At 35.8% G+C, this 25618-nt stretch overlaps 1 protein-coding gene across 2 annotated transcripts in view; it reads left to right on the plus strand.

Annotated features, from left to right (window-relative positions):
• ASB5 (ankyrin repeat and SOCS box containing 5) overlaps positions 1-25618 on the plus strand; it is an 83488-nt gene that overhangs the window by 14528 nt on the left and 43342 nt on the right. Inside the window, exon 1 of one of the 2 annotated variants that reach the window (XM_074228929.1) lies at positions 14486-23694. The exons of the other annotated variant lie outside the window; for it this stretch is intronic. Coding sequence (XP_074085030.1) covers positions 23640-23694 — 55 coding nt within the window. The 5' untranslated portion in view covers positions 14486-23639. Of the gene's footprint in view, positions 1-14485; positions 23695-25618 lie in introns of those variants that run through there. 2 annotated transcript variants of the gene reach the window in all.

Here is a 25618-nt window from a genome sequence, read left to right on the forward strand (position 1 = left end):
ATTTTATTTATTTTGAGTTTTACAATTTTTCTGCCATTCTTGCTTCCCTCCCCCCACACCCCACAGAAGGCATTCTGTTAGTCTTTACATTGGTTCCATGTTATACATTGATCTCAGTTGAATGAGATGAGAGAGAAATCATATCCTTAAGGAAGAAAATAAAATATGAGATAGTAAAATTACATAATAATGGTTTTTTTCATAATTTGAAGGTAATAGTCTTTAGTCTTTGTTCAAAGTCCATAATTTTTTCTCTGAATACAGATGGTATTCCCCATTGCAGAGAGTCCAAATTTGTCCCTGATTGTTGCACTGATGGAATGAGTAAGTTCATCAAGGTTGATCATCACCTCCATGTTGCTGTTAGGGTATACAGTGTTTTTCTGGTTCTGCTCATCTCACTCAGCATCAGTTCATGCAAATCCTTCCCTGAATTCTCATCCCTCCTGGTTTCTAATAGAAAATAATGTTCCATGGCATACATACAGCACAGTTTGTTAAGTCATTCCCCAATTGAAGAACATTCACTTAATTTACAATTTTTTGCTACCACAAACAGGGCCACTATAAATATTTATGTACAAGTGGTGTTTTTATCATTTTTCATAATCTTTTCAGGGTACAGACCCAGTAGTGGTATTGCTGGATCAAAGGGTATGCACAGTTTTGTTGCCCTTTGGGTATAATCCCAAATTGCTCTCCAGAAAGCTTGGATAAGTTCACAGCTCCATCAACAATGTATTAGTGTCCCAAATTTCCCACATCTCTTCCAGCACTGATCATTGTCCTTTCTGGTCATATTGACCAGTCTGAGAGGTATGAGGTAGTATCTCAGAGATGCTTTAATTTGCATTTCCCTAAAAAGTAATGATTTGGAGCAATTTTTCATATGACTACTGATTGCTTTGATTTCATCAGCTGTAAATTGCCTTTGCATATTCTTTGACCATTTGTCAATTGGGAATGGCTTGCTTTTTTGAAAATTTGACTCAGTTCTCTATATATTTTAGAAATAAGTAATTTGTCAGAAATACTAGTTGCAAAAATTGTTTTCTTTTGATCTTGGTTACAGTGGTTTTGTCTGTGCAAAAGCTTTTTAATTTAAAGTAATCAAAATTATCTAATTTGTTTTTAATGATGTTGTCTATCTTGTACTTGGTCATAAACTGTTTCCCTTTCCATAGATCTGACAGGAAAACTACTCCTTGATCTTCTAGTTTGCTTATGTTTTTTATATATAAATCCTGTATCCATTTGGATCTTATCTTGGTATAGGTGTGAGGTCTAATCTAAGTTTCTTCCATGCTAACTTCCAATTTTCCCAACAGTTTTTAATCAAAGAGACTGTTTTTATCCCAATAGCTGGATTCTTTGGGTTTATCAAACAGAAGATTATATAATAATTTCATGCTATTGCACCTAGTCTATTCCACTGATCCACCAATCTATGCCTTAGCCAATGCCAGACAGTTTTGATGACTGATGTTTTATAATATTATTTTAGATCTGGCAAGGCTAAGCCACCTTCTTTTGCACTTTTCTTCATTGAATCCCTAGAAATTCTTGACCTTTTATTTCTCCATGTAAATTTACTTACAACTTTTTCTAACTCATTAATTTTTTGGAATTCTGATTGGTAGGGTATAAACAAGTTTTGTTAGTTTTGTTAGAATTGCCATTTTTATTATATTAGCTTGACCTATCCATGAACAGTTGATGTTTGTCTAGGTATTTAAATCTAATTTTATTTGTGTGAGAAGAGTTTTGTAATTGTTTTCAAAAAATTTTTGTGTCTGCCCTGGCAAGTAGACTCCCAGGTCTTTTATTTTGTCTGAGGTTACTTCTAGCTTTTTCTGCTGTATCTTGCTAGTCATATATAGAAATGCTGAGGATTTTTGAAGGTTTGTTTTATATCCTGCTACTTTGCTAAAGTTGCTAATTATTTCTAGTGATTTTTTAAAGATTTTATTTATTTTGAGTTTTACAATTTTTCCCCTAATCTTACTCCCTCCTCCCACCCCCAACAGAAGGCAATTTGCCAGTCTTTGCATTGTTTTCATGGTTTACATTGATCTAGTAGTTTTTTAGATGACTTTTTTTGGGATTCTCTAGGTATACCATCATGTCATCTGCAAAGAGTGAGAGTTTTGTCTCCTTCCCCATTCTAATTCATTCAATTTATTTTCCTTCTATTATTGCTGAAGCTAACATTTCTAATATGATATTGAATAGTAGTGGTGATAATGGACATCCTTGTTTCACCCCTGATCTTATTGGGAATGCCTCAAGTTTATAGGATAAATTTTCTGAGCTAGACAAGGGGATGGATTTGACAGACAACATGGAAATAGAATTGACAAGAATCAGCAACTCTTTAGATTTAGGGAGTGAGGGAGGATGAGTCTTTGAGTGCAAACCTGGAGAAATGCATAGTGACAACCCTCAAAAGAAAATGGGAAGTTAGGAAGAGAGGGATGAGTATTTGGGAAAAGATTATGACTTGTTTTGGACATGTTAAAATACCTAAGGGCCTGACATTCAAATAATATATGTCTAGTTGGAAGTTGGTTATACAGGAATGAAGATTAGGAAAAATGAATATCTAGTTATAAGGTTTTGGGAGTACTCAAGATGGAAATGATAAGAGAACATATGGAAGCAAAGATATATTGTAGAGAGCCCAGAACAGAATCTTGGACATTCACATTTAAGGAGTGGGACATACATAATGATCAAGCAAAGACTATGTAAAGAACTGGCCAGATGAGTTAAGAGAACCTGAAAAGCATAGGTTATGAAATCCCAGTGAGAAGAGAGTAAATAGGAGACACACTGTTGGCCAACAGCATCAAAGAGAGGTCAATAAAGATGAAAACTGATAAAAGGTTAATGGATGAATGCTAACCTATGTTTGGTTTTTTACCTCTGCTAATAGAAATCAAGTAGCATTTGCTCACTAAATAGGGTGATGTACCATCCACTCTGGAACTGAGCTTGTCAACAGTCTCAAAAACATTAAGAGCTCTTAGAATCACTTGAATTCCCCCTAGAGAGCCTTTTCTCCCAAGATAGAACTTCTCCACATTCCTATTACTGTTTCTGACTAACCAAAGCTTTCATGCTGTTCCTATTGATGTTCCAGAGAATAGAGGGGCAGGGCTATAATCCTGACTCCAACCTCTAGGTTCCAGGTTTCTACCTATGTTCAAACTTCAGAGGACAAAGTGCTTGCTTCTAATAGTTTGGAGAAAATCTATATCTCCAATCTCAAAGAACTGGGGAACCTTCAGCAAATTAGAGTAGATACAGCAGGTGTATTGAAGTAGGGATAAACTGGTCCCAATTCACACTTATGAGCTATGTGATTCTGGGAAAATCATATCATCTCTGGTTTTCATCTATAACATGAGGATATTAGGGGTGCCTAGGTGGTGCAGTGGATAGAGCACCATCCCTGGGAGTCAGGAGTACCTGAGTTCAAATCTGGCCTCAGACACTTAGTAATTACCTAGCTGTGTGGCCTTGGACAAGCCACTTAACCCCCTTGCCTTTCAAAAACTTAAAAAAATGAGGATATTAGTTCAGTAATTTCAGAGATCCCATCCAGTTCTAAATCTATGTTCCAATGACCTCTCTTTTCATGTCAGATTTCAAGAACACATGTAAAATAGTGAGGGGATGGGATAGGAAACCAAGTTCTCCACTACTCCCATTCCTCTCTTTACCTATACTATCATCCAGCTTCTTTCTTTCTCCCATCCTCTATTCCCATTCTTGAATTTTCTGCCTCCTGAACAGCTTTCCATTTTTCTCATGTTCCTCTCTATGTACTATTTTCCCTGAAACAGACACATACATTTTATTCTAATATGAATGCCCCATCTCCCAAGGTCATCCATAATATAACTATGCAGAATTAACAGACCTTTCTGGAGGTAATAAGCTTTACTTATTACTACTACTTACTAGCTATTTGACCTTATGCAAGTCCTCTTCCCTTTCTGGACCTCAGTATATCAGCATTTGTAAAATGGCCTCTAAGCTGGCCTCTAAGGTTCCTTCCAGCTCTAACTGATCCTATGATATTTCACATAGAAATGACTTGGCACACTTATAAACAGACCCAGGTTTGGCTGACCCCATATTTTCTATGACCAGAATTTTGTTTCCTTGATGTCATGAAATGTTTACATTGCCTCTTTTCTTACCTTTCTTACTTTGGGTGTTATTATCTTGTCCTTGGAGATTTTGCTTCTGTCCTATCTGGAATTAGAAATAGCAAATGTACTCTCTGCCATATGCCTTTTCCCCTTTCTCTAGGCAAAATCAAATGCTTAGATATTAATCAATTAAGAGGGGATCACAATTTAAAATAGATTCTGTTGGTTCTGTAGACTCCTGTGCTGTTAGACCTACCAATTTGTGCTCCTTTTTGAAGTAAAGATCTCAATTAAACAGTTAAGTTTCATGATTAAAATTAAGTAGGAAAATTGAAATTTTTTAGGTTTTTGAATATAGGACTTGAATGCTCTTCATGGATTGTACATCATCACACCATCCCTGAGAATTAAGTAATGTTCATGGGGGCAGCTAGTTGGTACAGTAGATAAGAGTGCCAGGTCTGGAGTCAAGAAGACTCATCTTGAAATTAAATCCAGTCTCAGACATGAGGTATGCGATTCTGGGCAAGTCAGTTAACCCTGTTTGCCTCAGCTTCCTCATCCGTAAAATGAGCTGGAGAAAGAAATGGCAAACCACTTGTATATCTGAGCCAAGAAAACCCCAAATGGGATCATGAAGAGTTGGACATGACTGAAAAGTAACTAAACAACAAGGACTATTGTTCTTGAATAATGAATGATGCTGAAAATTATTTTTCACCAAGAATTACTAAAGATAGAAAATACACATCCTGCTTAAACAATGTATAATCATAGAGCCTCAGTGGCTATCTTTCTAGTCCATTCCATATCAGAACACGAGAATATCATCAACAAAATCTCTAAAAAGTGGTTGTCTAGCCTTAACTTGAGGAGTTACAAAAAAATAGACTACAATGAAACAATGTTACACTTTGGAATAGCTCAACACACATATACACTCACATATATACATATGTGTATGTGTATCTTAAATCATGTACCTCATTTTATCGTACTTCATCTTATTGTGCTTCATAGATATTGTGGTTTTTTTAATATGTAGAAGTTTTATGTCAACCCTATACCAAGCAAGTCTATCAGTGCCCCTCTTCCAACATCATATGCTCATATTGCATCTTTGTGTCAAAACCTTTTCATCATTATTATATCTGTTGTGAGTGATCTGTGATCCTTGATGATGCTTTTGTAATTGTTTTGGGGCACTTTGAATGGCCCAGATAAGACTTCACAATTTATCAATAACTCTACAATGATCTTTTAAGTGTTCAAGTGAAAGGAAAAGTAAATAGATGTGATTAACTTTATTGCTTCTTTAAGAAATTGCCACATATACCCCAACAAACTCAAACTACCATCTTGATCAGTCAGCAACCATCAACATTTAGGCAAGACCCTCCACCAGCAAAATGATTATGACTCAATGATGGCTCAGATAGTGGTTAACATTTTTAGCAATAAAATATTTTTAATTAAAGTATGTACTTTTTAAGACATAATACTATTGCACATTTAATAGATTCAGTATAGTGTAAAAATAACTTTATATATATATATATATTAAGAAAGCAAAATATTCATGTGACTTAACTGTTATATTTGCTTTATTGAAGTCTAGAACCAAATATGCAATATTTCTATATATGTATATACACATATATAGGTAAACAGTCATATAAACATATATCTCTAGGATATATTTCATAATAATAGCTCATTACATTGCCCTGAAGTCCAATTCTTCTTCAGGATGAATAGCCCCCAGTTTCTTCAACCAATCTTCAATTAGTCAGGCTCTTGACTATACTAGTTGCCAATCTCTAGACATGAACTGTCTTCCTTTTGTAAATCACAAGTGACAGGTGCTTCTCATCATATGATTATAGGATTTAGAATTGGAATATTCATCTTCTGACTTCTTTCTTTAGGTAAACTAGTTATTTTAATGCCAGAAATCTTCTTCAACCAAGTCAAAACTACTATTTAAAAAAAATCATCTTATTACATACCATTTCAATGAATTTGTAGCAAATATAAAATAGAAATACACAATCTCCTTTTTAACAGAATAATAAAGACTTTACATGTTATCTCTAATTGTTTCAAATAGAAAAAAATCTTCTAAAGATGCTCAGAAAAGTTCAATGCCACTGCTATGCAAATCTCAGAATCAACTTGAAATATGAGATACATGATTATACCAATACTGAAATTTGTTGTAATTTTACCTATTGCTTAGATAAATGCAAATGAATCCCTGCCTAGCCAGCCTGATGTTAATCTCCCCTTACTGCAATTCATCCTGTTACTCATTAATTCAAAAACCTTCACTGGTTTCTGCAATAAATTCATCTCATGACTTCTTGCTTTAAGTTAACACCATCTTTAATATTCCATATCATCCTCAATCACTTCAAAATTAATAGTTCATAAACTTTAGTGCATTTAAAATCATAATTGTATACTCTATTAAGAGTTTTTATAGTTAATAGAAAAATAGTAAAACCAGGATTTCCTGTATAACAGAATCATAACCAATTTCAGACATAATTTTTAATTTGTTGATGTACTCAAGAAAAATATCTTCTATGATTACTTAGAAAGGTTCAGAGCCCAAGGAGTACAAATCTCACAATCAATACCTGTAAGTAATAATATCTACTTATACCAAACTGATTAGTTGGAATTTCACTTCAGGAAATTTCCCAAACAACCTCTTTGACTTTTATCCATTTTCACTGCAACTCATCCTGCCAGATATATCTTCCTTAAAATCTACTTTCAACCTGTTATTTCCCTACTAAAAATAATTTCAGTGTCTTTATGCTTTCTATTATGTTAAAAACTCTTCTGCCTGTCTCCATTATTTAACTTGGTTTGACTTTTCACCACCACCACTTAACATAGCTGCCTGCCACAGACTCAGTGCTTAATAAATATTTAACAACTTGATGACTTTGACATTCAAACTTATATTCTCCTACTCTCTATGTCCTCTTGGTCTAATGGAGATTGACTTTGCCACTGTTCCTTGATCATGCCATCCTCATTCCCACCTCCTACTTCTATAAAGAAGAAAAATATACTGTCTACTATATATGGAATATTTAACATAATGTCATCTGAAATATCCTCTTTGTAGTCCCCAATTAGAACTTACATTTGAACATTATTTTATAAGATTTTATGAAGTAATTTCTCTCAAAAAAATTCTAGGTTAGTTTAGGAGTGTTGTTGTTGATTATTTTGGAGATTTAGAGATAGAAAGACAGAAGATTTTTTAAGGCCACTGAAAAGGCAAATGAATTTGCTCTCTCTCTCTCTCTCCAAGAAGGCAAGCTGCTCTGGATTTTATTATGAAATATAGCAAAGTAAACAGGTTACAGATACTTTTCCTCCCAAAGGGTCAACAAGTACTTAAGACAAAATGAATAACAAAAAGCTAGGCAAGGCAGCCTGGTAGATTCAGACAGAGTCAGAGACAGAGAGGGAGATAAGAAAAGACAGAGAGAGAGCTGACTGGGTCAGAGAGAGGAGATCTAGCCCAGGTTTTATAGCCTGACCCCTTATCTGGGCATTGAGGGCAGAAGAGGAAATCCTATCACCCCTTACCTGACAGAAACCAGGTGGAGGTTGAAGACTTGGGGTAGGGAATGAGGAGAAAAGATATAAATTTACATTAAACAATGAAACAATAGGTGTCAATTTACATCCCAAGAGCAAAAATCTTTCCACACCCTTAACAAGATTCCCTGATTTTAGCAGCATTAAAGGATTACAGATTTTGTTGCTGCTACATTCATAATTCTCTACATCATTTCATTGTATTAGTAACCCCACTTTACAGAAGAAGAAACCAAAAACCAAACTCCTAGAAAAAGCTGTCTATGTTCACTGCCTTCTCTTCCTTTACTTTCACTTAATCCTTTGTAATCTGTCTTCTTACCTACTCATTTAACTAAAACTGTTTTCTCTGAAGTTACAAATGAACTTAGTGGACAAATCTGATGGTCTTTTTTTCAGTCCATATTCTTCTTGGTGCATCTGGTTCTGTTGACTTCCCTCTCTCCTCCCTAGGCATTACTACTGTCTCTCCTGGTTTTCCTTAATTTCCTTGGATGATCATCCCCATTCCACATCCTAACTAAGGGTATTACCTAAGACTCTTTCCTAGGTCTCTTGATACACCCTTTCTCATTATGGCCTCATCATCTCCCATCTCTCTTTAGGCTGCCTGGGGTCATACAGATAGTATTCAGTGTCTGTCCCTGGATTTGAACTCAAGAGGAGTCTTCCAGACAGAGAACTGGCTCCTGACATTTCTATTTCACAGTATTTGTAGCATCTTTTTTCTCAATTAGCACTGGTAATCACCCTGATTTAGGACCTCATCACTTCTCACCTAGATTTTGTGACATGCCTCAACTCTCCACTCCATTCCATCTACCATACTGCTGCATATTGCATTTCCTTAAACATGGATGTGACTGTGTCACTTCCCTGCTCTAGAAAAATCCAGAAGCTTCCCATTTTCCCTAGACTCAAATAGAAACTTTTCATAGTATGATCCTAACTTATCTTTCCAACCTGGTTGTTCATTATGCCTCCTTCCTGAAGTGACTAAATGGTGCAATGGATAGAGCACTGAGACTAGAATCAGGAAGGTCTGAGTTCAAATTCAGCCCCAAGACCTTGACTAGTTGTATAACTCTAGGTAGCTTATTTAATTTCTGTCTGCCTCAGTTTCCCCAGGGTTGTGAGGAAGATCATTTGAGAGATAATTGTAAAGCACTTAGCACAGGAGGTGCTTAATAAATAGTTGGATATTTTCCCCTTCCTTCCTTCTTTCATTCCTCTTTTCCTTTTTCTTTTCCTTCCTCCTTTCCTTCCTTCTTTCCAGAATTTGTTTTTCAGCCAAAATGACCTTCTCTCTATTCCTCTCACAAAGAGCTCCCTCTCCTATTGATAAGCCTTTGTAGTGACCCCCTTCCAGAACTGGAATGTGTAGTCTCCTCTCTTCTGTTTCACAGAATCTCTCTCTTCCTTCAGGGTGTAGCTCAAACAACCCTTCTGCACGAAGCCTTTCCCGCTAGTTTTAACTGTATTGTTAATGTTTCAAACTATTATATATTCATATATATATGTGTATTTATATACATGCTGTCTACATTTTTATAGGCACTTGTTATCTCCTCTCTCTCCTCTTATTTGATTGCTTCTCATTTTTTGAACTTCTTTGCCCTAATTTATAGAACAGGATCCAGAACATAGCAGTGTTTTAACACAGATTTATTGATTGATTGTGGTCCATGTGAGTTCTGAGGTTCCTTCCCTCTCACTAATGAGACAGTTCCAAAGAACTTGACTAAATGTTTTTTTTCTCAGGATTTGAGGTGTCTTCATGAGGGGTCATGGGTCACTGTCTACTATCATTGACTCAAACCACCCACTAACTAGTGAACTTCCAAGATAATGAAAATCTTTTTAATCACCATATTCCATCACCTGAGCAACTTAATTTTAATTTTACCATCATCATTTCCTCCTCACTCCTCTCCAAGTCCTCCCTAGGATAATCAATAGGGGACTTATCATCAGGACGATTGCTTCAATTTTGTTATTTGCCTTCCATCAGAGTCCTTGGTTACCCCTGTCCCTCTCATTACAGAGCTGGAGGATAGAATAAAAAGTTTCCAGAAACTCCTTTTAAGGAGGGTTCAGAAGCTCAATCAACTCTTTATTTCCATCAGTTACACTACTTGGCTTCAATTCCACCATCTTCATGGTTACCCTCTCTATCCTTTCCCCTTTTCTATTTCCTTTTATATGTTGTTGTTCCCCATTAGATTGGAAGCACCATAAGGACAGGGACTGTCTTTATCTTGTCAGTCATTATAAATTTTTTGACAAAGTGGCATTTCAAGGGCAGTACATTAAGAGTGCCTCATATAAAATATTCCCCTCAAAGTCTGTGACACACATTTTGACAAGTACACATAGAATCCATGAGGAAAAAGTGAGCCTCAAATTTAGAGAACCCATCTGGCAAGGGAGTTACTCAGGGTTCCTGCTTCTTGGAAGTTCTTTTTCTCCTGTTTTTCAGATATTTAAGAAGTTCCTCTTAAGTACAGTGAGTCTGTCCATCTGACTTTGACTTCTGATGCAAACACTCATTAGCCAATCTGAGGATATCAACTAGAACACCCATGTGAAGCTGTGTTGGGAAGTCCAAAGTTCTGAAGTGTCCAGTTTGCTTCTGTGGGCCAAAAAAGAAGAAGGAGGGGGAGAGGAGACCTGACTCAATCATCTCCTCTTACCTCCACCAGGCAATTTCCCCCATGAAAGGGACTGATCTTCCAGGATACACTTATTCCATCTCCTGCAAATCCATCCCTTTCAGAAGACTTGCTTGACAATTTATTGATGATCCCCAAGTTGTGGCTGAGATTTCTCAGCATAAGATCAGGAATCATACATGAAGTCATTCTAGTTGAAATGTCTTTTCTTGGTTTAGTCGAAGGAATGTAGATAAATTAATTGATGAGGCATCCTATCATTAAGCAAAGTGAAGTTGAATAAAATCACTCACCCAGTCTTCATACATGACTAGTATGTAACAGAACTAGTATACTTACTCTTGAAATTTCAACAGTCTTTCCACTAATTTGAGTTGATTCCTCAAATTTTACCTATCTTTAAGGCCTGACTCAGGTCTCAGTTATCCACATTACCCATACTCCAAGAGTCAACTCAAGTCCAACTCCCCAGTCTTCCAAGACTACTCAAGTTCAAATTAATCTCCTTTTCCTCTCTGAACCTCTACAACTCTGTAATTTTCACCAAATATTTTAGTGTTTATCACATTATTAATTTAGAGGTAAAAGGGATTTCAGAGGCCATCTAGTCTAATATTCTTTTCCAGATTTAAGGAACTTGCCCATGGTCACTCATGAAGAAAGTGACAGAACCAGTACCCAAGCTCAGGATCTTTGACTCTGAACTCCTCACTCTTCATGATGTATCCTAGTGCATATCTAATTGTCTTCACAATTAAAAAATAGTTATGAACTTAATACATGTGAATGTTTTTGTAGACAAAAAAACAGAAAAAAAGCATAAGTATATGTCAAATGTGAATTTCTGTTCTACATGATTCTTGTACACAATTTTTATAATAGCAGCAAAATTGTCCTGCTTTTCTGTATCTACTTTGAAAATTCCTCCTGCTCTCTTCTGTTAATTTTTAAATGCTTGGCTGATGATCATTTTTAAAATTTTGTGTGTGTGAATCACTATTAGTAGCTTCCTATACTACCTCTCTTATCTCCTTCCTCACCCCCAAACAAATAAGGTGTAACAAATTTACATATCGCCTGTGTCTGAAAATGTATGTCCCATCTTTTCCCTCTAGTTATCATCTCTCTGCTAAGAGATGAATAGCATGATTCATCAGTCTTTTGGAAAAGTGATCTGTCAGGTATTGTTGATATTTCTTGTCTTTCTTTGTTGTTTTGTAGTCATTTTATATGTTGTTCTCCTGTTTTTTTTTACTTCAACCTGTTAGTTCACACAAATATTCCAAAATTTCTTTGAATTTATTGCTTTCATAACTTCTCATGATTCAGTAATATTCCATTATATTTATTTACATCATTTGTTCATTCATTTTTCAATTTATGGGCATTCCCTTAGTTTCCAGTTTTTTGAAACAACAAAAATTCTACTATAAATATTCTTGTTTAGCCAAGTCCTTTCCTTTTTCCTTTGATCTCTTTGGGAAATAAATCTTGGTCATGATTTTGATGGATTAAAGAACATATAGACCTTTAGTGGCTTTTGGGGGTACAGTTCCAAATTACTTTCCAGAACATCTGGATGAAATGAGTCTGTCAACAGCAAATTAATGGATTTTTACTATTTTTAAAACAAATTTCAATCTTATATTTGAACTAGCTCATATGTTACTTAAGGAACATGGTAGACATCACATTTTTTCAGCAAGCCTCATGTTGGTTAGAACAGAACTTGGCATCTAGAATGTGCTTATTAAGTACTTGTTCATTGATTAAGTTTTCTTACCTGTTAGGAATATTTTTACTTGAAATCAACAAATGGAGCTGTGAATCAAAAAAGCAAATCCAAGAAGCTAAATAAAATGTTTCTATTTTGCTTCTGTTTCCTCTATCTAGTTCAGACATCTTTGTAACTGTCATACCATTTCCCTCATTCTTCAAATAGGACGCTGCCACATGTATTCGACATCCTTCAGTGGAGAATTGGTCTAAGGAAAAAAGGGGATTTACACTGAGCTCTGGGACTTCTTTCTTGGACTAAGTAGTCCATGAATCAAACCAGTGCTCCCCCATTTAGTCTTCCCCAGTTCTGTGACTTATTATTAATTGTAAATTCCTTGAGAGTAGTGATTTTTCTCACCTTTATATTTGCAATAAATGTCATGATTTGCATAGATAAGTGGACAGATATCTAGTCTTGGATACAAGAAGATAAACACAGGTGCAAGTCTTGCCTCCGACACATAATTGCTTCTGTATCCCTAGAAAAGTCACTTAATCTCTCTCACTGTTCTGGACAACTCTCTAAGACTATAATTGCTGAGAAATTGCTAACCTTATCAAGTAGTTCTATGTCAATGAAATTGCCAGTCTAATCTCTATCCCTTAAACTTAGTTCATTCATTACTCACTCTACCAAGAAAATACAATATATTAAGACCCAAAATGACCAAGGCAGAACTGGAAATTTGCCTTTCTCCCAGAGAATGGGAGAAATGCTACAAAACTTGAGAAGGGCAAATTTTGTTCTAATTTTCAAAAAAGGGAGGAAAAAAGGTGATTTCTTCGATTAGAGAATAATCTTGACTTTGATTTCTGAAGAAAAAATCCTAAAACACAGTATAAGAAGGTTGGGTATTATCAACTAAATCACTTAAAGTCAGCATGAGCTCATTAAGAATAAATCATTCCAGGAGCAGCTAGGTGGCACAGATGATGGAGCACTGGCCCTGAAGTCAGGAGTATCTGAGTTCAAATCTGGCCTCAGATACTAAATAATTATCTAGCTGTGTGGCCTTGGGTAAGCCACTTAACCCCATTGCCTTGCAAAAGCCTAAAAAAAGTCATTGCTGCTTAGATTCATTTGCTTTTTTTTCTGGATTTGTAGACTGATAAAATAGAGACTACCAGGGACAAGACATTTATAAGTCTATCATAATATCCTTGTGGATAAGACAAAAATATGTGAGCTAAATAAAAATATAATTGCAGTAGCTAAATTCGGTAAGTTTTTGCATAAACATCCTAGTGAGTTTTTCTCAATGGTATGTTTTATCTAGGACAGGTAGTACAGATGGACATTGAGTTGAGGGATCAGAGTTGACAAATAGGAGCAGACTGGATTGCTTTCAGGATATTGAAAAACTTCTTTACTACAAGTTTCCTTTGAAAGCAAAAAAATCTGAATTTTAAATTTTAACATTTTTTGCTCTAAATCATTAATTATTAGAGAAATGCAAATTAAAGCTTCTCTGAGGTACCACCTCACACCTCTCAGATTGGCTAGTATGACCAGGAAGGATAATGATCATTGTTGGAAGGGATGTGGGAAATCTGGGACACTATTACACTGTTGGTGGAGCTGTGAACTCATCCAACCCTTCTGAAGAACTATTTAGAACTATGCCCAAAGGGCAACAAAAATGTGCATACCCTTTGACCCAACAATACCACTACTGGGTCTATACCCTGAAGAGATGAGGAAAAAGGGTAAAAACATTACTTGTACAAAAATATTTATAGCAGCCCTGTTTGTGGTGGCAAAGAATTGGAAATCCAGTAAATGTCCTTCAATTGGGGAATGGCTTAGCAAACTGTGGTATATGTATGTCATGGAACACTATTGTTCTATTAGAAACCAGGAGGGATGGGATTTCAGGGAAACCTGGAGGGATTTGCATGAACTGATGCTGAGTGAGATGAGCAGAACCAGAAAAACACTGTACACCCTAACAGCAACATGGGAGTGATGTTCAACCTTGAAGGACTTGCTCATTCCATCAGTGCAACAATTGGGAACAATTTTGGGCTGTCTGCAAAGGAGAGTACCATCGGTATCCAGATAAGGAGCTGTGGAGTTTGAACAAAGTACAAGGACTATTCCCTTTAATTTGGAAAAAAAACAGATATCTTATTGTCTGATCTGGTTACCTCTGAGAATTCTGTTCTCTTTAAGGATATGATTTCTCTCTCATCACACCCAATTTGGATCAAGGTACAACATGGAAACAAAGTAAAGACTGATGGAGTGCTATCTGTGGGGTGGGGGTAGGGGGAGGGAAGCAAGATTGGAAGAAAATTGTAAAACTCAAATAATATCTTTAATTAAAACAACAACAACAACAAAAACTCAGACACTTATGAGCTGTATTATCCTGAATAAATAAATTAACAGCTAAAAAAATTTAACATTTTTACTAGTGATGCTATTTGATAAGGAGACATGGAACACAACTGACTCCAAAGAATTAAAGTAAATATCACATAGTGGACAATGAAGAGGGTACCTGGAGTAGACTCCAATATACAACCAATGAGAAACACCCAAGAAAAAGATGTAAAAGATATTATCAATTGTGTGATAGGAAGAGAAGATGTGACAAAAAAAGAGGATTAATAGATTCAGTATTCCACCAGTATTCTCACCATGTCAGGGGAAAGCAAGGAAGACTTCTATAATACTGGGTGGATCTTGTATCATCAATTTATAGAAGCAAATGAACAACAGTCACATAAGATGTGCATATATAAACAGCCTGAAATATGTGCATCACTAGGCAGAAATCTGGAATCAATGAATTCACTGATCCTTTGGAATATTTGAGAGATGCATTTGGACTTGGTTGAAAGACTGGATACAAAGCAGAAAAGTGAGGGGAGGATAGTCTAATCTTTGTAGGACACTTCTATCAGAATGCCATGGGGTTCTACTACTGGCTCCATTTTGTTCCACACTTAAGTCAATAACTTTGATGGATATAAATCCTACTCAATTTTCAGTAGAAGTAGCTAATGTGCTGAATAACTGAAAATAGATCCAAAAAGAACTTGATAGATCAGATGCATCAAATTTCTGTAAAACTACAAGAGGGATAAAATAAGTTGACAATTTTGGTGAAATACAAATTCATTTTGAATAAATAGTGCAACTCAGAAGACAAAAAAAAGGTTAATTAAATTATGGACTACAGTTAAAAATAAATCCTACCATCCAAACAAATGAGGGAAGGAGGTTAATTAGAATTCCACCATACTCTAGTTACAACACATGTATAGACTATTTGAACTATCCTTGTGGTCAAGATGGAGAGATATGGGCTACCTGATAGCAAAGTTAGGTGGACTCATAACTGGTTGAATGACCAAACTCAAAGGGCATCAGTATCAATTTGAAGAGAGTTTTGTAGTGGCATGAAATGATAATTTATAGCTATTAGAGACTTTAGAAGTTATCAAATCCAACTCTTTCATTGTACATATAACGAAATTGAGATCTAAACAATGACTAATAATTCGTCCAAGGTCACCCAGATAATAACTGTCTGAGACAGGATTTAAATCTCCCTGAACACAAATCTAGCATTCTATCATTTGCCCATTATGTGTCAATTGTGACATATAGTAGTCCAAAAAACTCATGCAATCTTAAAACTGTATTAAGAGAGATACAGAATCTCTCAGAACAAGGGAAGTGATAGTTTCACTCTTCTATATTCTTATTAGAGTTATCTGTGTTTAATTCTGGGAATCACATTAGAAAGGACATGGATGGGTTGATGAACAAGTTAGAAGATTGTGATCAAGAAGGGTAAAAAGACTAGAGATCAGGATACACAAGAAGTATATTTATCCTTCACAAGAGAAAACAGAGATATGGCACCAGTCTTCAAGTTTGTGAAATGAAGAAAAGGAATTTAATTTGTTCTGTCCAAGGGGATGAAAAAGGAGTTGTTAAGGATTTTGTAATGAAGATTTGGGTTTTATAATAAACAATGTAATGTAGTGAAAAGAACAATGGACATGAGGTCAAGGAGACTTGTGCTTAAGTCATGGCTTTGTAGCTAGAGGAAGTTGGTCAGATCATTTACTATGATCAAATTTCTCTTGCCTGAGTTTTCTCATCTTCAGAGTTTTGAACACAATCACTTGAATTGTCCATCTCACAGAATTGTTTTGGGAAAAGTACTTTGTGTTCTACAAGTAACAACCAGTGACAATAATAAACCCATTTTAAGTTGAGGGATTTAATGACCCCTAAGGTTCCTTTCTTTGCAGCCTTAGTAGGTTTATTTTACATGAAAATTTATGAGTTCAAATACAATGCTTTTAGCCCCTACTTAGGAAAATTGCTAATGATCAGACAGAGGTTTAGTTCTCTACCTAAATCTTTGCATTTATATCCAATTCTAATTAAGATTTGGCTTCTCTTCAATTCAGGCAAAATCAGGTTACTAGTAATGTTTGGATAATAAAACAGCAGTTTATATTATAGTGTCTATTGATCAATAGGAAAAGGAGGGAAAATTTAAGGAAAAAAAGACTAGTCCTTAAATAGGGAGTTATACCATTGGCATTGGTTCAAGTCTTTTGTTCTGAGATGCTTATAAAGATGATGGCTTTCTTCAATATTTCTGCCACATTTTGGTCCTTTCTTCTCTTTGCCCTTCTGCTAGCTGCTCTGGGTTGCTGGTTCTTGGCTCAACCCTGAATGACCCTACTCCTTGCTCTCCATTTTCAGATCCTCTCACCTCACTTTAAAGTAGGATTAAATAATCAATGGAGCCCCCATTGTTACTGTATTTTTATAGAAACTAAAAATAACTAAACATGCAATAAACTGTGTCTAGAAGTAAACTGGACATTAGAATATTGTAAAGATTATTCCTTCTGGAGTATGGGCTGGATTAGATGACCTGATGGTCCCTTTCCACTCTTTAAGATGTCATGATTCTATAAAAGGGAAAGCATGTGACATTGGAAAATTATCCCTATTGGGTTCTCCAATGCCTTGAAGCCAGTCTCAAATTTCCTGATTGGTTTCAGTGCTAAAATGGTACTCCTGCCTTCAACATGGGCCTTCAAAGTAAATTTAGACAGTTTTCTCAAAAACTAGTAGTACCAGTTTTTGACTATTGGAATAACTACATAAGAGTCCTGATCTTCTAATAGAACCAGATGAAATCTGTGCTTCAAATTTTTAATTTAAAAGAATCCACTTAGAGCATTTTGAACATAAGTTGGAGACTGTTACAGTGTCTTAAGGGAAGGCATCTAAACTGTTTTTGTTAAGTATTAGACTGACTCACAAATGTGCACACTATATCTTTGCAACTTTTTTTGTCTTGTCTAGTCAATAGAACTTCAGTATACAGTATGTGAAGTGTGTCAGTTAAGTTGGTCACACCAGCATCTATCAAGCTTCTTAGTACTTTGTGATTCAGTTAAAAATATGTTCTTTCCCAGACTTGGGCCAAGGTGCTGCATCTGAGGGATATGCTATAATTTGATTTGCATACATTAGAGCACATGTAGGGGAATCTTAGCTTCAGTAGTAACATGACAATGTATATAGTGAAATGTCTTTTTATTATGTGCTTTGAATATTATGTAAATACTTTGCAAGTCTTTCCCTACTCCCATCTCCTTTTTTTCTTTTATTTATTTATTTGTTTGTTTGTTTGTTTGTTTGTTTTGATTTAAGCAATGTTTGGCCTAAAAGAGTAATATGCTTGCTGCTTAATCAAAGGATTAAAATTTTAAAGAAGAAAAAAAAAGGGAAAGCATGAACTCTTAACACATAGGAAATAATCCAGAGAGCAGTAGCAGAGTGTGTAGGGTCAGACCTTCTGTTGGGTGGAACACTTCCTAGAAGCTGTCAAATTACACCAAGTCATATGCTGGAAAACCAGTGGGGTTGCTAATGAAGTCTATTTATGTTCTCATGAACAAAGTCCTTGTTGCAGCCAGCATACAAGAAACCTCTAGCTTCCTATGATTTTTGCTTTCACATTGAGTTCCTATCAATGTAGGAGGATCAAACTTCAGTGATCATTACCCAGTTCTCTAAGAAAAACATCAACATTCAAAACAATCTCATCATCTGTTGTCTACCATCCAAACCCATAGACAGTGGTGACAAAACTATTTGTGTCTGGGGCTCTAGGGAGGGACAGTCTTCTATGGAAGATGATTATTACATTAAGTCCTTGTTCATAGCATGAGTTGAATTTTTTCCTAGCAGCTGTTGTCTTTGGAAAGAACACACAAGGCCTTTATCCTAAGTATTAATCTGTGACCTTCTTTTAATTGTCATTCTGAATACTGAGAAGAGATGGATGGGTATGTGTGTGACAAGGGCAAGGGAGAAAAAGGAATTGGAAGAGAAAGAAAAAGGTGCTGTAAATACTAGACAACTGTTAATTACTCAGAATATCTCTGTATTTCTTATTTCCTTCTCTATCTCTGGCCTTGTTACATACTAACTTATTTATATGTTAATAATACAAAGTGACTTTAGCTTATTTTTTTCTTTATAAAATGTTATTTTTATGATTATTATAGTAATTATCAAAACTAGCTATGTTCTGCTTGAAACAACTGTAAAATTTGAGTATTAAAAAGTTTGGGTCACCTAGCTTCATTCCGAATATTCTAATTCTTCTACTTACTACACTGTGTAATCACTCAGCCACTTGGGGCCTCATCTTCCACGCTTTTGGGACAGCTGGGTGACACAGCATCAGCCAAGGAGTCAGCAGTACCTGAGTTCAAATTCAACCTCAGATACTTGACCCTTACTAGTTGCATGACTCCAAGCAAGTCACTTAATCTTGATTGTCTCATATCCAGGGCCATCTCCAGTCATCCTAATCCATATCTGGTCACTGGACTCAGATGGCTCTAAAGGAGAAACTGAGGTTGGTGACTTAGCACAGCAGCCCCTCACTCAAATCCAATTCATGTGCTTATCATGACATCATCTCCTGTTGTCATGGTCTTCTTCAGGAATGAAAGACAACAAAACAACAGATACTTTACTGTGTGATCCTGGGCAAGTCACTTACTTTTGTTTGCTTCAGTTTCCTCATCTAGAAAATAAACTGGAGAAAGAAATGGGAAACCACTCCAGTATCTTTGCCAAGAAAATCCCAAATGAGTTCACAATTGAATAACTGAATTTCCACTTAAAATATAGGATGACTTCTAAGCTCCATTCTAGCTCTAAATCTTATGATGCAATTGTAAAAGAAATATTTCATACCTCTGCCATCATTATTATAGAGGAACCAACTTCTCTATTGAATCAATCAGCCAGAAAAAGAAAGTAGATAGGAAGAAAGTCTAGAAAGGTCCCTTTTGAAACAATCATTAGGTGGAAAAAAGTCCTTGAACAGTTTTGCAGAAGGAGGTAAAGTCCTTGGATGAAATGAAGTAGCAAGTAAATTTGGCCATGGCCCCATGGATCTTCTATAAAATATGAAGCTAATTGGGAACATAGAGTTCATTTTCTAGCCAGTGCAGAAGAGAGTACAGTGCCAGTCAACCCCTGGGAGAAAATAACTTGGGGAAAAGAATAGAAGACCAATTCTTTCCTCCTACTTACCTTGGTGTTGTGATATTCAAAGGGTCTCCTATAATCCCGGAGACATCAATGATGGTGGCAGTATTTGCATCAGCACCAAGGACCAAATAGATATTTTTAGGAAAGACAACATTTAGACCAGCAAAGACCCCCCCCCCATTAGAAAGCTCAACCATATTTAAGGAAAAATTCAGAAAAAGATTTCCTTCAAATAGGAGCTGTGAGTCACATTTTTTACAATATTCACACACTAACCTTGAGCTCACTTTTCCCTAATCTGTAAAAACTGGTGGGAAAGTGCATCATAAACTCTCTAATTTGATAGGGAATGAAGTGAATAGAATTAAGAGGACAATTTACACAAAGACAACATTATAGAGAAAATATTTTAAAAGACTTTAGAACTCTGACCAAATAATAAACTAGGCATCTGGAAAACTGAATATGGATCCAGGATATTGCCTCCTGTTATAAAGATGATGAACTTAAAATCCAGAATGAGACATTCTTTTTTGGATATGGCAATGTGGAAATTTGTTTTTTGCTAGACTGTTTTTCTGCAAGTTTCTTTTTTGTTTGTTAATTCATTTGTTTTCCAAATGGGGAGGGGACAGTGAGAAGAGAAATAAATGTTTGTACAATTTTTTTAAAGAGATGTAAAATACCCTAGAGATCATTTAATTTAGAAGTGGTTATTGACCGTTTTGTGTCTTGGATGCTTTTGGCAGTTTGGTAAATGAAGCCTGAGAATCCCTTTATAGAAATAATATTGAAATTTAGTTATCAAGACTTTTTTTTAAAAAGCAAGTTTCATAGACCCTAATTTAATAATCACTTTCCAAAATATAACAATACATCAAGGGTCACACACATACACATACGCAGAATAAGTTACGCAGAATAAGTTCCTTGAATGCAAGAATTGTTTAATTTTTGTTGTGGTATCTTCAGATCCTGGCATAGTGACTGGTGTAGGGGTATGCACCTAATAAATGTTTGTTGATTGATTGGCTGATGGGAAAAAAAGTTGTTCAATTATTTTGTGCATACATACCATAGTACACAAAAAAATCAGTTTAAAAAGAAAAAAATGAAGACAAATGTAGCAGAAGTATATGACATCAAACATTACTCATAAAGAATGGCTTTTAATTCAAAGACAAAGAAGCATTAAACAGGGGTGGCTAGGTTGCACAGTGAATAGAGCACCAGCCCTAGAGTCAGGAGTACCTGAGTTCAAATCTGGCCTCAGACACTAAACCTAACTGTGTGGCCTTGGGCAAGCCACTTAACCCAACTGTGTGGCCTTGGGCAAGCCACTTAACCCCACTGCCTTGCAAAAACTTAAAACAAAAAAAAAAACAACAAAACAACATTAAACCGAGAGGACAAAGTCCATTCCCAGAGGACTTAGCAGACAGAACTTCTTCAGTTGGAAGAGGGTAAGATTAATCATGTTGACCCTGCTCACCCTTTATCCCTCCATTCAGTAAACTTCAATAGCTCTCCATGATCTCCAGGATCTCATAATAAATAAAATCCTATACACATGTGAAAAGGTCTGTACTAAAATCTTGATTAACCAGAAGCCTTAGTGAATTAGGGGAGGGGGATAGACTAGTATGGGGTAGCAAGGACTTTGTTCCCCCCTGTGGGAAGTGCTACTGATCCAGGGATCTGGCAAGGGAAATGGTCTAGGAAAGGAAAAGAAAATGACAGAAGTCAAAGGAGGAAATGGGCCAAGTTGCCACGATGGCTATCAAGAGAATAATGAAATAGAACAGTGATGAGTCCTATTTGGCTGGAGCCATGAAGAGGACTTAGTATAATAAAGTTAGAGATGTAGGTTAAAGTTGGATGTAGAAGACTTTAAATCACATTTACTTGAACTTAAGAAATAACTCAAAGTATTTGAGAAGAGGATGGGGGGACATAGTACATGAGTTCTGATTACTGTGGTAGTTGAGTATGTAGGGAAGGGCCAAAAAGATGGAAACCAGAGAAAGAATTGGCAGGGAGAGTGATGAGGGGAGAGAATGTGAAAGTCAATGTAGAGATGGGATTTGCAGCTGATGGAATGTGGCAGGTGAGGGAAAGGGAAGAATCAAGGAATCCAGCCAGGATGACTGAAAAACTGTCAGTACCAACAAGAGAGCTGGAAAAAGGGAAAAGATTTAGGAAGTTATTTTTGATTCTATGTATTTCTCTATGTGTGTGTACAGGTTAATCTCAAGGGTTGATCCTATTAAAATGTACCAAAGCTTTCTTTGTGGGGATATAGATGTTCTGAATGATAAGATTAATGGCACTGACAAATACAATGCAATACTTTTGGGGGGAGGGGAAGGGGAAGGGGAAACAGAAACTTACTTCCTATTAGCTGCAAAATAATCAGGAAGATAAATCCCCAGAATTGCAGTAAAGAAAGTGACTGTGCTGATCTTTGTGCTCTGTTCCTATTCCTATGTTTCCTAAAAGATTAAAACCATTAACTGTAGCAAATAATGTATTTAGGAAAATATAGACAAAACTTTAGAAAATATGGGGAGATTCATTATTAGAAGGCCAGCTCAACAGCTAATGATGTGTTCTGAACATGCCATCTCATGGAGACCCACCTGTTAGGAAGTGAAGAGCTCCTGTTCAGTATAATCAACATTGTTGAAAGAACATATATGCCGAATCGTGGATTGGAAAAATAGTGAATAATTTACTTTAAATGAACTTTATGTGGAAAGGAACAATATTAGAAAAGGTTAAAGAGACAGTGTGACACCAGAGTGTGGAATGAAGTTTACTCAGTAGGCAATATCAAACTCTTCTGAGAAGAGTAGTGACATGGTAATTTCTGCATAAAAAGATCAGTGCTGTAGCAATATATATGAAGGATAATTTGGGGAAGATAGAAGTAGAAGCAGAAAAATCTTCCTAGACAAACTGAAATAATTCAGGCAGAGTGTAACATTGGCTTTCATTAGAAATGAGAGTAGGGGGTGTTAGTAAAAATAAACAGATGGAGATAGTTACAAGAAAAAATTTAGAATCTCCAGGGTATCTTAATTAAGATGACAAAGATTTGAACATAGGAACTGGATGGGTGACAGAAACTAGATCTGGGGCTTTAATCTGTATAGAGAATTATCCTTACAGCATGAATGTATATATAAAACAAATACAAGGTCACTTTTGAGGGGTTGGGAGAAGGCATTATCAACTGTGAGAATTCTGAGCAAAAGCTTCATGTAAAGGTGACTTTTGAAATGGATCTTGAAGGAAATGAGATTCTAAGAGATGGCCGTGAAGCAGGAGTGCATTCCAGGAATGGAGAAAGGATGTCCATGAAAGGAATTGGTTAGGGTTAAAAAAAGATTTGGAACTCATTTATGTAGAAATAATAGTTGAAACTTTAGGAGTGAATGAAATTGCAGAGGAGAGAACAGGGGAACCAAGGACTGAATTTTGGAAAATAACCACCATAAATATTCAGGAAAGGATAAGGAGTTATTGAAGGAGACAGAAAGGTGCAATTAGAATAGGAGACAGAATACAAAGTCTAGGAAGCCTAAGGAGGAGAAAGTTACCAGAAGAGCAAATGTTCAAGAATGTAAAAAGATGTAAAGAGGACAAAATAATATGAAGACAGAATAAAGGCCATTGGATTGATCAGTTATGAAGTCACTGGTGACATTGAGGAGAGAAATTTCAGTGAACTGCTAGTGGTGAAATCTATATTGCAAGATATTGAGTTGAGAGGGTGGGGGATAAGATAGTGGATCCAACAGGTGGAGGCAACTCAAGAAGTCGGGGGAGCAGGAAGATGATGGTATGGTAACTGGATGGAATACAAGGATCAAGGGAAGACCTGAATGTTTGTATTCAGGTAGGAAAGAGTCATTGGAGAGAGAGAGATTGAAGGGAAGATAGGAGCAGAGGGGAAGCTGGCTGGAACCTAGTTCTAGAGAAGATAGGACTCTCTGGGATCAAATGAATGCACAAGTTTAAAAGATCAGGTCAGAATTATTAGACTTCCTCAGACACAGTAAGAAAGGAGGAGAGAATATAGTAGAAGATAATTTTCCTGAAGGGAGAAGTAGTCTTTATTTTCCTATTTGTATTCCCAAGATCTACCACATAATAATTGTTCAATAAATTCTGGTTGATTTACCGGTGATGTTAAAATGCTTTGAGGAGAAGGGAAATTTCCAAGGTTCTACTTTGCAAAAGTGACTTTTGTCTTGGTCTCATGGAGCCTTGCCAGGTCTTTGCCTCAAAATTTTCAAGGGCTACTTGTTGTGCAGCATGATCATGATGAAATTTCATCACTAAGAAACATAACCTCATAAATGTATGGGAACCACCCCAGAAATGGATTGAAGATTAAAAGAAAACTTGTTTGAACCCTAGTTCTTCTGTATACTATCTCTGTGTCCTTTGAGTAAATCAAAGCCTCTGTGGTCCTCAGTTCCTAGACTGCAAAATGAGGGGTGGTCAATGATCTCTATAGTCCCTTCTAGCATTAAATATGATGAATTAAATACTAAGGTATAATAGTTCATTAAACAAGAAATCTTTCATCTTAAAAAGGAGTATTTCAAAATTAAGACTTTTATGATCCTAATAGTATGATTACTCATACCATTTATATGATCAAATTTTTGGCTCAGCATTGTTTGAGAAATCTAAAAACAAAGTTTTTCAAATTTTCAAAGTTTTTCAAATCTTCTGTCTTACAGCAATATATTCTGTCTGCATAAAGTCTTTGTGCCATTATAAATTTTTAGCCTTTTAGACTTTTAAGAAGTCTTTATGTATAGAAAAACTCATCTGACATTTAAAGGCAAATAAGATTTTTTTGTTTTCCTGACAGCTGGCATTGACCAACTATTTTGCTCACCATGGATAGGACACAGATTTCTCATCTGCAATAGCCATTTTTATGGTAACAGAATTCAAAATAAGAACAAATTAGGTACACTTTACATAATACAAATTATTTTAAACTTAAATTTCATTTTAGATTTCATTTCTTTCATATCTGTTGCTTGTGTTTTTTAAAAAGTTTTAATTTACCTAAAGATTTTATAAATCAGTTTTCATAATGATTAATGATTCTTACTTATAGCCCCTAAGTACTTACTAATAAGTTAACCTTCTACAGAGCAGTGCTGTGCAGTGAGGCTTGACACTGCAGATAGAGGATCTGGGGGTCTTCCATTTAACTGCTCATGTGACCTTGGACATACCATTTAACTTTCTGAATCTTACTTTCCTCAGTTATAAAATGAGTTGGTCTGGATAATCTCTCTTCTAGTCTTTATATCTATGGCCCTATTACCTCTATTTCAATATAATGTCATACAAGTAAATAATTAATATAATTATCAAATTATCTGTATTTGCCACTTACCAGATAGTTGTTACCTTTCATTAAATACAAAATCAAGGACAAATAAGAGCTGTATCATGGACCATGAAATGTCACTGTAGTTTCTAGGCAACCTTTATGTAAAAGATAAATGACTGAGGCAAGGGCTAATTGTTGGATGATAAACATTCTTGTTCCCCCCACCCCCACCCCATTCAAGTCACTAGTATATATAGTGTCAAAGAAGACCCTAGATCTCACCGACCCTCTACCATCACCACTATCAAATCAATTAATATCAAACAGGGAGTCGTGTTTGATTGAATTAGAACACCTCATAGAGGTTCCTTAACTCTGAATATGTGGCTGTTTTCTAAACCCCAAATGAAAACAACCCTGTACCAACTGAATGATTTCTCCCACATGCTACCACACCCAA

Source organism: Macrotis lagotis, chromosome 3 (assembly GCF_037893015.1).
Source record: "Macrotis lagotis isolate mMagLag1 chromosome 3, bilby.v1.9.chrom.fasta, whole genome shotgun sequence".
Lineage (NCBI taxonomy): Eukaryota > Metazoa > Chordata > Mammalia > Peramelemorphia > Peramelidae > Macrotis > Macrotis lagotis.